The sequence below is a fragment of the Chiloscyllium plagiosum genome, unplaced genomic scaffold, assembly GCF_037043375.1.
Source record: "Chiloscyllium plagiosum isolate Xiang-an unplaced genomic scaffold, Cpla_swu_hap1 HiC_scaffold_9, whole genome shotgun sequence".
Taxonomy (NCBI): Eukaryota; Metazoa; Chordata; class Chondrichthyes; order Orectolobiformes; family Hemiscylliidae; genus Chiloscyllium; species Chiloscyllium plagiosum.
In genome coordinates, this window is record NW_028270147.1 from 12304030 (window position 1) to 12317466 (window position 13437).

At 43.3% G+C, this 13437-nt stretch overlaps 1 protein-coding gene across 1 annotated transcript in view; it reads left to right on the forward strand.

Moving 5' to 3' along the window:
* Positions 1-852, forward strand: part of vtg3 (vitellogenin 3, phosvitinless) — a 111463-nt gene extending 110611 nt beyond the window's left edge. The window contains exon 34 of the mRNA XM_087990311.1: positions 553-852. Coding sequence (XP_087846437.1) covers positions 553-674 — 122 coding nt within the window. The 3' untranslated portion in view covers positions 675-852. The remainder of the gene's footprint in view (positions 1-552) is intronic.
* The last annotated feature ends 12585 nt before the right edge of the window (positions 853-13437 follow it).

A 13437-nucleotide genomic window follows, 5' to 3' on the forward strand; every position in this document is an offset into this window, starting at 1 on the left:
CCAGAGACCCGGGTTCAATTCCCGACTCAGGCGACTGACTGTGTGGAGTTTGCACATTCTCCCCGCGTCTACGTGGGTTTCCTCCGGGTGCTCCGGTTTCCTCCCACAGTCACAAAGATGTGCGGGTCAGGTGAATTGGCCATGCTAAATTGCCCGTAGTGTTAGGTTAAAGGGGTAAATGTAGGGGTATAGGTGGGTTGCGCTTCGGCGGGTCGGTGTGGACTTGTTGGGCCGAAGGGCCTGTTTCCACACTGTAAGCAATCTAATCTAATCTAATTCTATGATTCAATTCTAAGATTCTAAATCTCTTCACCTTTGTTACCTCCTTCACTTGAGGATACCAAATTGGTTCCCCACAGTTTAGTTGGATACTTTGGCACTATTTGAAGTTCTCCTGTTGTTCACTGCCATCATCATTATATGGGAATTGCTTTGAGATGCTTCTGGGAGTCTTGACAACAGTCTCTTACCTCAGTCGAACAGCAGTGTCACTATAATACACTGGATAGCTTTACCCGCAGGCCAAAGTAAACATGATGTAATATTTTGCAGATTCTCAAGCAAATCCTAGCGATAAGTTGCTGGCGTCCACCACTTTTGGTCAAAAGACTGAAGACTTGATAAACACGGTTGAAGCTCACATCGCCTGTTCATGTCCTTCCAGCTGCAGTTAAGCAAAATGACTGGAATTTATGTCAATTTGATGCAGAGACTGTAACCAAATAGCCATACAACAGTTGCAATTGAAGAGATAAAGACGCAATGAAATAAGGACGCATTCAATAACTTTTAAAATGAATTAGTTTTAGATGCACTGAATTGTCATTTGTAGAACTCAATAAATCAGCTTTTAGCAAGCAATTTTATCATTGAGCACACACGTTGTATGTTGCACATAATCTGTGTTACAGTAAATCATTTTTTTTTAAATATAAGCTTTATTTACAAAAAGAGATGTTGGGATATGCACTTTTCTCCCAGATCATTTAGTAACTGTTTGAAAGAACCACAGATATATCACAGATATACACATATACATAACACAGACATATACACAGATATATCACAGATATACATGCATATATAACACAGATTTACACACAAATATATCACAGATATAAATACAGATATACACACAGATATATCACACATTTACACACGGATATATCACAGATACATCACAGATATACACACAGATATATCACAGATATATCACAGATTTACACACAGATATATCACACATTTACACACGGATATATCACAGATACATCACAGATATACACACAGATATATCACAGATATATCACAGATTTACACACGGATATATCACAGATACAACACAGATATACACACAGATATATCACAGATATATCACAGATTTACACACAGATATATCACACATTTACACACGGATATATCACAGATACATCACAGATATACACACAGATATATCACAGATATATCACAGATTTACACACAGATATATCACACATTTACACACGGATATATCACAGATACATCACAGATATACACACAGATATATCACAGATATATCACAGATTTACACACAGATATATCACACATTTACACACGGATATATCACAGATACATCACAGATATACACACAGATATATCACAGATATATCACAGATTTACACACAGATATATCACAGATACATCACAGATATACACACAGATATACACACAGATATATCACAGATATATCACAGATTTACACACAGATATATCACAGATACATCACAGATATACACACAGAAGTATCACAGATATACACAGAGATATATCACAGATATATCACTGATATCTACTCAGATATATCACAGATTTACACACAGATATACACACCAGGAGGGTTTTATCTGTCTTGCTAGACAGTGGAACAGGAATGGCTGCTACAAGTAGTCTTGATGCTTCTTGACCAATGGAGGGAAAGTCCAGTGCAGTCAGTGTGTTTGTGTGTTTGTGTGTGTGTATGTATGTTAATAGAGGGAAAGTCCAGTGCAGTGTGTGTGTGTAGAATAGTCATACCAAATTCAAAATATTAACTCTGCTTTATCTCCACAGATGCTGCCCAGACTTGCTGATTTTCTCCAGCATTCAGACTTCCAGCATCTGCAGTATTTTGCATTTAATGAGTAAGAAATATCTTAGAATCATACAGTTTGGAAACAGACTCTTCTGTCCAACCTGTCCATTCCGATCAAGATTCCTGAACGACATTGATCCTACCTGTCTGCATTTGGCCCAAATCCCCCTAACCATTTTCTATTCATGTACCCATCCAAATGTCATTTAAATGTTGTAACAGTACTTGTATCTACAGTTTCCTCTGGCAGTTAATCCCACATATGAATCACCCTCTGTGTGAAAGGTTTGCCCCTCAGGTCTCTTTTAAATATTTTACCTCTCACCTTAAAATTTTTGAAGTTATATTCATGTTGGTCACAGGTCAATTGGTCTCTTGTGACCGACCTGTTAGGTCCTCGGGTGAAGATTACAGCAGTTAATTGCCATCAGCTCCCACTCCCTTCTGAAGGTGGTTTTAAGTGACTCTTTATCCTTCCTCATCCATGGGCACCTCTCCTCACGCCTCCCTGAACTATTAAAAGCTCGAGCGCTGCATTGGTCAATCTGCAGTTTTGAGTCCTGCTTTACAAACCTGTTAGAGAACATTCATATTTAAAGAGAAATTTGGACATGTAGTAATTAATTGAAAGTAAACTATCACATGATGTCACGTTTTAAAACAAAACGAAATTAAAAACAAAATTGAACAAAGTCGGCACCATTAACTTAACAAATACTTTGTTGGTTCTAACTCTTTTCTTCCCTGAAATGATTCCCTTAGTTATTTACAAGGGTCTTGAAGGTTTCTTCACTTCTTCTGGGGCCATCCCAAAGATAAGTCACGACTCTCTAAATTCACATTAGATCTCCTTAAATTTCCCACTTAGGTTTTGTGTAAGATGTTGACTTTTCTATTAATTTTTGGTGAAGTAACACTTAAACTTTCCTTTGAGGCATCAAAACTGGTGGACTCTTCCATTCAAGTGTGGTCTTCATTACCTCTTTGATCAAGAACACCCCAGTTCCTAGTGGCCTCTTCCAATGCTCCCTGCCCTGGCTTTGTCAGACAGCAACTGTTTTCCAAGTTTGTTCCCACAGCTCTTGGTCCCATATCTAACTGACTGATCTAAATGTTTCCAAGCCAGATGCAGAGAAAAATAAATTAGAAGCAGGCGTAGGCCATTGGGCCCTTCAATCTTGCTTCAATATTTGCTAAGATCATGGCTGATCCTCTATCTCAATGCCATTTTCCCATTTTTGCTCTCTGCTCCTTGATACCTTTAAAGTATAAATATATATCTATCCCTTTATTGAATATATTAAATGTCTCAGCCTCCACAGAATTTTTGTGATAGAGAATTCCACAGGTTCACTACTCTCTGAGTGAAGAAACATTTCCTCATCTATAATTTAGGACATTTTCCAATGGAGTGTGGGAGGTTGAGAGGTGACATACAAATCATTCTGTTCCAATGCGTGTTTCATTAACACGAATTCGCTATAACGCAATTGTCGAATTGGAGACGCTTTTTCTAAAGCACGAACTTTCAAAACGTGTCTTGACTGTAACACGATTGCATCATTAACACTTTAAATGCTGTTTTTAAAATGTGATTTTTCTTTATAAGGATGCAAGAATACAACCATCATGTTATAGAAGAACTAACTGTCTAGAGGTTTATAAAATCATGAGGGGCATAGACAAGGTTAACGGAAAGTGTCTTGTCCCTCGAATGACAAGGCAGCACATTGTTAAAGTGAGAGAAGAGAGATTTAGAAAAGACATTTGGGGCAAATCGTTTACACAGAGGGAGGTTCACGTGTGGAATCCACATCCTGAGTAAGTGGTGGATGTGGATATTATTACAATGATTTAAAGACATTTAGATAAGTACAAGAATGGGAAATGTTTGGAGGGATATGGACAAGGAACAGGCAGACGGGACTAGTTTAGTTTGGGATTATGTTTAACATGGTATGGTTGGACCGATGGGTCTGTTTCTGTGCTGTATGACTCTATGACTTCATGACTCAGTCCAAAGTGACCTACCATGTATTATGAAATTGTGATCTCTGATTCTAGACTTTCCCCAACTAAATAAACACCCTTCTAATCTGTCCACACCAATTCGAATTTTATGTTTCAATTAGATCCACTTTCATTCTTTTAAAATCCAGTGGTCACATTTTTTGATCATTGCAATCTCTTCTGGGGTGGAGGTGACCTGAACAAGAAGGATGAATTGCACCTGAATTGGAAGGGGACTAAGGTACTGGCAGGGAGATTTGCTAGAGCTGCTTAGGAGAATTTAAACTAGTAAGGTTGGGGGTGGGACACAAGGAGGTAGTGAGGAAAGAGATCAATCTGAGACTGGTAGCGTTGGAAAAAAGAGCAAGTGAAACAGTCAGGGCAAGCAGGGACGAAGCAGAGAACAAGGTAGGACTGATAAATTAAACTGCATTTACTTCAATGCAAGGGGCCTAACAGGGAAGGCAGATGAACTTAAGACATGGTTAAGAACATGGGACTGGAATATCATAGCAATTACAGAAACATGGCTCAGGGATGGACAGGACTGACAGCTTAATGTTCCAGGATACAAATGCTACAGGAAGGATAGAAAGGGAGGCAAAAGAGGAGGGGGAGTGGCATTTTTGATAAGGGATAGCATTACAGCTGTGCTGAGGGAGAATATTCCCGGAAATACATCCAGGGAAGTTATTTGGGTGGAACTGAGAAATAAGAAAGGGATGATCACCTTATTGGGATGGTATTATTGACCCCCAAATAGTCTGAGGGAAATTGAGAAACAAACTTGTAAGGAGATCTCAGCTATCTGTAAAAATAATAAGGTGGTTATGGTAGGGGATTTTAACTTTCCAAACATAGACTGAGACTGCCACAATGTTAAGGGTTTAAATGGAGAGGAATTTGTTAAGCATGTACAAGAAAATGTTTTGATTCTGTATGTGGATGAACCACTAGAGAAGGTGCAAAACTTGATCTATTCTTGGGAAATAAGGCAGGGCAGGTGACTGAGGTGTTAGTGGGGGAGCACTTTGGGGCCAGCAACCATAATTCTATTAGTTTTAAAATAGTGACAGAAAAGGATAGACCAGATCTAAAAGTTGAAGTTCTAAATTGGAGGAAAGCTAATTTTGACAGTATTAGGCAAGAACTTTCAAAAAGGAGAAAGTGAGGACTGCAGATGCTGGAGATCAGAGCTGAAAATGTGTTGCTGGAAAAGCGCAGCAGGTCAGGCAGCATCCAAGGAACAGGAGAATCGACATTTCGTGCATAAGCCCTTCTTCAGGAATGAGGAAAGTGTGTCTAGCAGGCTAAGATAAAAGGTAGGGAGGAGGGACTTGGGGGAGGGGCGTTGGAATTGCGATAGGTGGAGGGAGGTCAAGGTGAGGGTGATAGGCCGGAGTGGGGTGGGGGCGGAGAGGTCAGGAAGAAGATTGCAGGTTAGGAAGGCGGTGCTGAGTTCGAGGGATTTGACTGAGACAAGGTGGGGGGAGGGGAAATGAGGAAACTGGTGAAATCCGAGTTCATCCCTTGTGGTTGGAGGGTTCCCAGGCAGAAGATGAGGCGCTCTTCCTCCAACCGTCGTGTTGCCATGGTCTGGCGATGGAGGAGTCCAAGGACCTGCATGTCCTTGGTGGAGTGGGAGGGGGAGTTAAAGTGTTCGGCTATGGGGTGGTTGAGTTGGTTGGTCTGGGTGTCCCAGAGGTGTTCTCTGAAATGTTCCGCAAGTAGGCGACCTGTCTCCCTGCACCTCCACACATATCATCTATTGCATTTGCTGCACCCGATGTGGCCTCCTCTATATTGTGGAGACAGGCCACCTACTTGCGGAACGTTTCAGAGAACACCTCTGGGACACCCGGACCAACCAACCCAACCACCCCGTAGCCCAATACTTTAACTCCCCCTCCCACTCCACCAAGGATGCAGGTCCTTGGACTCCTCCATCGCCAGACCATGGCAACACGACGGTTGGAGGAAGAGCGCCTCATCTTCTGCCTGGGAACCCTCCAACCACAAGGGATGAACTCAGATTTCTCCAGTTTCCTCATTTCCCCTCCCCCCCACCTTGTCTCAGTCAAATCCCTCGAACTCAGCACCACCTTCCCAACCTGCAATCTTCTTCCTGACCTCTCCGCCCCCACCCCACTCCGGCCTATCACCCTCACCTTGACCTCCCTCCACCTATCGCAATTCCAACGCCCCTTCCCCAAGTCCCTCCTCCCTACCTTTTATCTTAGCCTGCTGGACACACTTTCCTCATTCCTGAAGAAGGGCTTATGCCCGAAACATCGATTCTCCTGTTTCTTGGATGCTGCCTGACCTGCTGCGCTTTTCCAGCAAGAACTTTCAAAAGCTGATTGGAGGCAGATGTTCGCAGATAAAGGGATGGCTGGAAAATGGGAAGCCTTCAGAAATGAGATAACAAGAATCCAGAGAAACTATATTCCTGTTAGGATGAACGGAAAGGCTGGTAGGTATATGGAATGCTGGATGACAAAAGAAATTGAGGGTTTAGTTAAGAAAAACGAGGAAGCATATGTCAGTGGATAGACAGGATAGATCGAGTGAATCCTTAGAAGAAGAATATAAAGACAGTAGGAGTATACTTACAGGGAAATCAGGAAGGCAAAAAGGGGACATCAGATAGCTTTGGCAAATAGGCTTAAGGAGAATCCTTAGGGATTTTATAAATACATTAACGACAAAAGGGTAACTGGGGAGAGAATAGGGCCCCTCAAAGATGAGCAAGGCGGTCTTTGTGTGGAGCAGCAGGAGATGGGGGAGATATTAAACGAGTAATTTGCATTGGTGTTTACTGTGAAGAAGGACATGGGAGGTATAGAATGTGGGGAAATAGATAGTGACATCTTGAAAAATGTCCATATTACAGAGGAGGAAGTGCTGGCTGTCTTGAAATGATTAAAGGTGGATAAATCCCAAGGACCTGATCAGGTGTACCCTCAAACTCTATGGGAAGGTAGGGAAGTGATTGTTGGGCCCCTTGCTGAGATATATGAGTCATTAATATTCACAGTGAGGTGCCGGAAGATTGAAAGTTATCTAAAGTGGTGCCACGATTTAAGAAAGGTGGTAAGGAAAACCAGGGAACTATAGACCAGTGAGCCTGATATTGTTGGTGGGCAAGTTGTTGGAGGGAATCCTGAGGGATAGGATATATATGTATGTCAAGGCAGGGACTGATTATGGATAATCAACATGGCTTTGTGTGTGGGAAATCACTTCTCATGAAATTTATTGATTTTTTTGAAGAAGTAACAAAGAGGATTAATGAGGACAGAGAGGTAGATGTGATCTATGTGGACTTCAGTAAGGCATTCTGCGACACTGGTTAGCAAGATTGGATCTCATGGAATACCATACTGTCCGGGTGTATAACAGCCTGGAATAGCAACTGCTCTGCCCAGAACCTTAAGAAACTACAGAAGATTGTGTGCACAGCCCAGATATTACAGAAGCCACCTTCCCATCTATGTGTGTTTCTCATTGCCAGTGAATGGCTGCCATCATCAGCAAAACACCTCCAACCTCTCCCATCAGGCAGAAGATACAGAAGTTTAAACACGCAGACCAACAGGTTGAAGAACAGCTTCTTCCTGCTGTTATTAGACTGATGAATTAACCTCTCTAACTCGAAACAATGTTGAACTTGTTCATGTAGATCTTGCCTCATACACGTCCTGTGCAGTGTAACGTGTATGCCTCACTCTGGCCAAGTATTGTGCACCCTATGATCTGTATGTCCTTGCTTATTATGACCTGCCTGTACTGCTCGCAAACAAAGCTTTGCACTGGAGTTAGGTACACGTGACAAGAAATCCAATCAATCAACCAGTCAAATTGTCAGACAGGAAAAATGCTAAATGAATGCAAATCTTTCTTAGCTTTTGTATGCACTGGGAAACTAAATTAGGCAGAAATTTATTTGCCGTGAATTTTGCCTGTTATGTACCAGTTCCTGTATCTGTCAGCCATTCGGGAGGCTGGGGAGATTTTCCATTGGGAAATTCATCATTATATTCAATTGGAACTCCCCTCATTTTGATTTTGCAAGAACATTGCATCATTGCTGACACAAGTGTGTCTTTTGCTGATGATGCCTGAACGTGGTTGATGAAGTTTGGGGATGATTTTGAAAAGATCTTTGTTCCTGGGGTGTGTGGGGAATGCAGGCAGGGTCATGTGCCTTTAGGTGTTCATGAGACACCTCCTTAAACCAGTGGATTTCTGTGTATGAACCTGCCAGCAAAGTTACAATAGGTATGGAACCCGAGGATATTGGTCTTGTGATAATAAGGACTCATTGATGTCTTTAAGTCAGGCTGGTGATTGCCTGAGGATTAGTGCAGGATGCGAGCTATCATTCAAAAGGATGAACAATTCAGGAGGCAGAGATTATTAAGGCAACCCATGAGATGGAAGAGTAAGGGAGAGGGGAGGGTTTATCATTAATAAAAATAGAGAATGACTTGAGGACACTGGGAACACCATCGATATTATACTCCATCTACACTTCTCACTGTCTCAGAAAGACAGCTAACATCATCAAAGACCCCTCCCACCCCGATTATAATCTCTTCCAACCTCTTCCATTGGGCAGAAAATATAAAAGCTTAAACACAGATACCAACAGCTTCAACAACGGCTTCTTCCCCGCAGTTATTAGATTTCCGAATGGAGCGCTCAACTTTTAAATTTAATGTTGACCTCACTCTTTGTGCACCCTCTCTGCAGCCATAATATTATATTCCTCGCTCTGGTCTATTATCCTAAAGCATTGGTGTGACCTTTCTGTGTTGTCTGCATGCAAAACAGAACTTTTCACTGTACCTAGGTGCAATTATAACATTTAAAAAGCACCTGGATAGGTTTGTGAATAGGAAGGGTTTAGCGGGATAAGGGCCAAATGCTAGCAAATCAGACTAGGTTAATTTTGGATATCTGGTTGGCAAAGACAGGTTAGACCAAAGGGTCTGTTTCCATGGTGTAAGCAAATCTTAGCAGGACTTATACGCTTAGTGGCAAGGTTTTAGAGAGTGTTGCTGAACAAAGAGACCTTGGAGTGCAGGTTCATAGCTCCTTGAAAGTGGAGTCACAGGTAGATAGGATAGTGAAGAAGGTGTTTGGTATGCTTTCCTTTATTGGTCAGAGTATTGAGTACAGGAGTTGGGAGGTCATGTTGCGGCTGTACAGGATATTGGTTAGGCCAGTATTGGAATATTGCGTGCAATTCTGGTCTCCTTCCTATCGGAAAGATGTTGTGAAACCTGAAAGGGTTCAGAAAAGATTTACAAGGATGTTGCCAGGGTTGGAGGATTTGAGCTATAGGGAGAGGCTGAACAGGCCACTGCTGTTTTCCCTGGAGCGTCAGAGGCTGAGGAGTGACCTTATAGAGGTTTATAAAATCATGAAGGGCTTGGATAGGACAAATAGACAAAGTCTTTTCCCTGGGGTGGGGGAGTCCAGAACTAGAGGGCATAGGTTTAGGGTGAGAGGGGAAAGATATAAAAAAGACCTAAGGGGCAACTTTTTTACGCAGAGGGTGGTATGTGTATGGAATGAGCTGCCAGAGGAAGTGGTGGAGGCTGGTACAATTGCAACATTTAAAAGGCATCTGGATGGGTGTATGAGTAGGAAGGGTTTGGAGGGATATGGGTCAGGTGTTGGCAGATGGGACTAGATTGGGTTGGGATATCTGGTCGGCATGGACGGGTCAGACAGAAGGGTCTGTTTCCATGCTGTACATCTCTCTGACTCTATGATTCTATGTTGGGTCAAATCCTGGAACGCCTTTCCTAACAACATTGTGGGTCTACCTACAGCACATAAGAACTAGGAGCAAGAGGAGGCCATTTGGCCCTTTGAGCCTGCTCTCCCATTCAATAAGATCATGGCTGATCTTTTCATGGAGTCAGCTCCTCTTGCCCGTGCTCTCACCGTAGCCCTTAATTCAAAAAAAAATCTGTCTTCACTTTAAAAATCTTTGCTGAAGTAGCGTCAACTACATCACTGGGCAGGGAATTCCATAGATTCACAACCCACTGGGTAAAGAAATTCTTTCTCAATTCTGTCTTAAATCTCATTTTGAGGCCATACCCTCTTGTCCTCGTTTCACCTGCCTGTGAAAGCATCCTATCTATTTCTATCCTATCTATTCCCTCATAATTTTATATGTTTCTATAAGATCACCCCCATTCTTCTAAATTTCAATGAATATAATCACAGTTTACTCAATCTCTCTTCATACGCTAACCTCCTCAACTTCAGAATCGACCTAATGAACCTCCCCTGCACTCCCTCCACTACTAGTACACCCTTTCTCCATTAAGGAGACCAAAACTGGACACAGTACTTCAGGTGTGGCCTCACCAACACCTTGTGCAGCTGTAACATTACCTCACTACTTTTAACCTGAACCCCTTTAGCAATGAAGGACAAAATTCCATGCACAAGGACACCCAGGACATGAATTGGAGCAGTTCAGTAAAAGACCTCAACACCACGCTCTCAAGGGCAACGAGGCATGGGCAATAAACAATGGACCAGCCAACGACGCCCATGTCCCAGCAGTGAATAAAAATAATTAACTTTTTTGAAGTTTACTCATTGTTGTGAAGTTGGAAATGTGTCATGAACCTTGATTTTTCCATTGATCAGGATGCTGGGGAGAATTCTTCAAGTTACTCCCATGGGATGTTATGGGTCCACCTGAAAGGACAGACTAAGCCTTAAACATTGAATGTAGGAGCAGGAGCCGGCCATTTGGCCCTTCAAGTCTGCTCTGGTGTTCAAAAAATCATGGCTATTCATCCGATTCAGTACCCTGTCCCTGCTTTGCTTCCATATCCATTGACACCTTTAGCCGGTAGAACTATACCTAACTCATTCTTGAAAACATTCAATGTTTTGGCGTCAACCACTTTCTGTGATAGTGAATTCCACAGCATCACCGCTCTCTGGGTGAAGACAAGTCTCCTCATCTCAGCCCTAAAGGCCACCCTCCCGCCCCGCCCCACCCCATATCCTTAGACTGTGATCCCTTGGGTCTGGACTTCCCGGTCACTGGGATGATCCTTCCTACATTGATCCTGTCTGGTCCTGTTAGAATTGTATAGCTTTCTATCAGATCTTGCCCCCTCCTCCAAACTTAACCAGAGATCAGAACTCTGACTCGCAGTACTGCTAGCCTGGGTTACATGATGATGTTTCTCAAGTGAATCAAGAATCCACAATACTCTGACATGGAATTAAGAGTCATGGGTCTTGGCACAGTATGCTTCCAACATCCAAGGACTGGGGCATAGTCAATCGTCCACTTGAGGGTGGTCAGAGTCAAGTGGAGGTTTTGGGATTTGGGGACGAAGGGGTGGGTCTCTGTATCATTACAGTCCAGAGAATAGGCCACGGTCAGTCCAGCAGTTCCACTCAACCGGTCTACAAAGTGGCTGGAGGTCAGCCGGGAAAGTGTACTGAATTCAGTCAGAGGGCCCACTGTCACCCATCAGTCAGGGCCGATCAGGGGGTCAGCCAAGGTCAGTCCTTGGGGGTCAGCTCACTGAATATCAAGGAGGGTTTATCTTTTAGCTTGCCTTTTTGGTCCATAGCTGCTGAGGGAGGCAAGTGGTACCGTCACTGGATTGTTAATCCAAAGACCCAGGTAATATTCTGGGGACCTGTGTTCCAATTCTGCTATGGCAGATGATAGAATTTGAACTCAATGAAACAAAATTTTGGAATTAAGAGTCTAATAATGGCCATGAACCAATTGTCAGGAGAAACCCAGGTGGTTTACTAATGTCCTTCAGGGAAAGAAACTGCCCTCCTTATCCTAGTAGGTGCAGGTCCATACATTGGTGAGGCTGGGACAATGGGAGAGAGCACAGTGATGCTTCCAGGTTCAATTTTTACATTGAAATTCTGCAAACACTTGCAGGAGACCACTTCCTGAAGAAGGGCTTATGCCCGAAACGTCGATTCTCCTGTTCCTTGGATGCTGCCTGACCTGCTGCGCTTTTCCAGCAACACATTTTCAGCTCTGATCTCCAGCATCTGCAGTCCTCACTTTCTCCACCCAGGAGACCACAGGCAAGCTATCAATGCAGCCTGGCTCAGGAGCCATCAGTCTTCTCAGAATCTCCCTAGAGTGCCAGCTCCCATTCCTAATCCAGTCCAAACTGCAGGAAAGAAAATCACAAACATGGATTGCCATTTCTAAAGGCCAGGTTTGGGTGATGGGATTTCTACCAGAAAATCTACCAGGTCAGGACCTGAAAATGAAAATTGAAACCAGTTTTGTGTTAGTATTTAGAGCGTGTGTGACGTACATTTGCTCAGTTGGCTAGAGAGCTGGTTTGTATACTGAGTGACACCAATAGTGTTGGTTCAATTCCTACTGAGGTCACCATGGAATTTCTATCTTCCTGACCTCACCTCTTGCCTGAGGTGTGGTGACCTTCAGGTTAAACAACCATCTGCTGTTCCTCTCTAATGACAGAAAGAGACAATGGTAATTTTGCTTTTAATATTTACTGGAGAGGTGGAATGTTGGAATATTTATGAGGTGGGGTGGTGTGGTGTTTGTGAACATTTACCAAATTTATGCGTGGGAATATTTACAGTCCAAGGCCCCGTACTATCGTTCCACATCCGACACAGATTTATCTGTACTTCCGCACGTTATCCACTCTATCTGTTGGACCCAAAGTGGTCTCCTCTACATCAGGGATACAGGATGCCAACTTGCGGATCATTTTAGAGAACATCTCTCGGACACCCGCACTAACCAACCCTACTGCCCCGTGGCTGAACACTTTAACTCCCCGTCCTACTCTGCCAAGGACATGCAGGTCCTGGGCCTCATCCATCACCAAAATCTAACTACCTGGACCCCTCATCTTCCGCCTTGGGACCCTCCAACCACACAGGATAATGTGAATTTTACCAGTTTCCTCATTTCCCCTATCCCCACCTTATCCGAGTCCCAATCTTCCAACTTGTCAACACCCCTTTCACCTGTCCTACTTGTCCATCTTTCTTCCCACCTCTCCACTCCACCCTCCTCTCCGACCTATCACTTTCACCCCCACCTTCATCGACCTATCGTACACCTAGCTAACTTCCCTCCAGCCCCACCCACTGCCATTTAACTCTCAGCCCCCCGGCCCACAAGCCTCATTCCTGATGAAGGGCTTATGCCCAAAACGTTGATTCTCCTACTCCTTGGATGCTGCCTGACCATCTGGCACCACACTTTTCCGGCACCACACTTTTCGACTGTGAATATTTACAGGATTTATGAG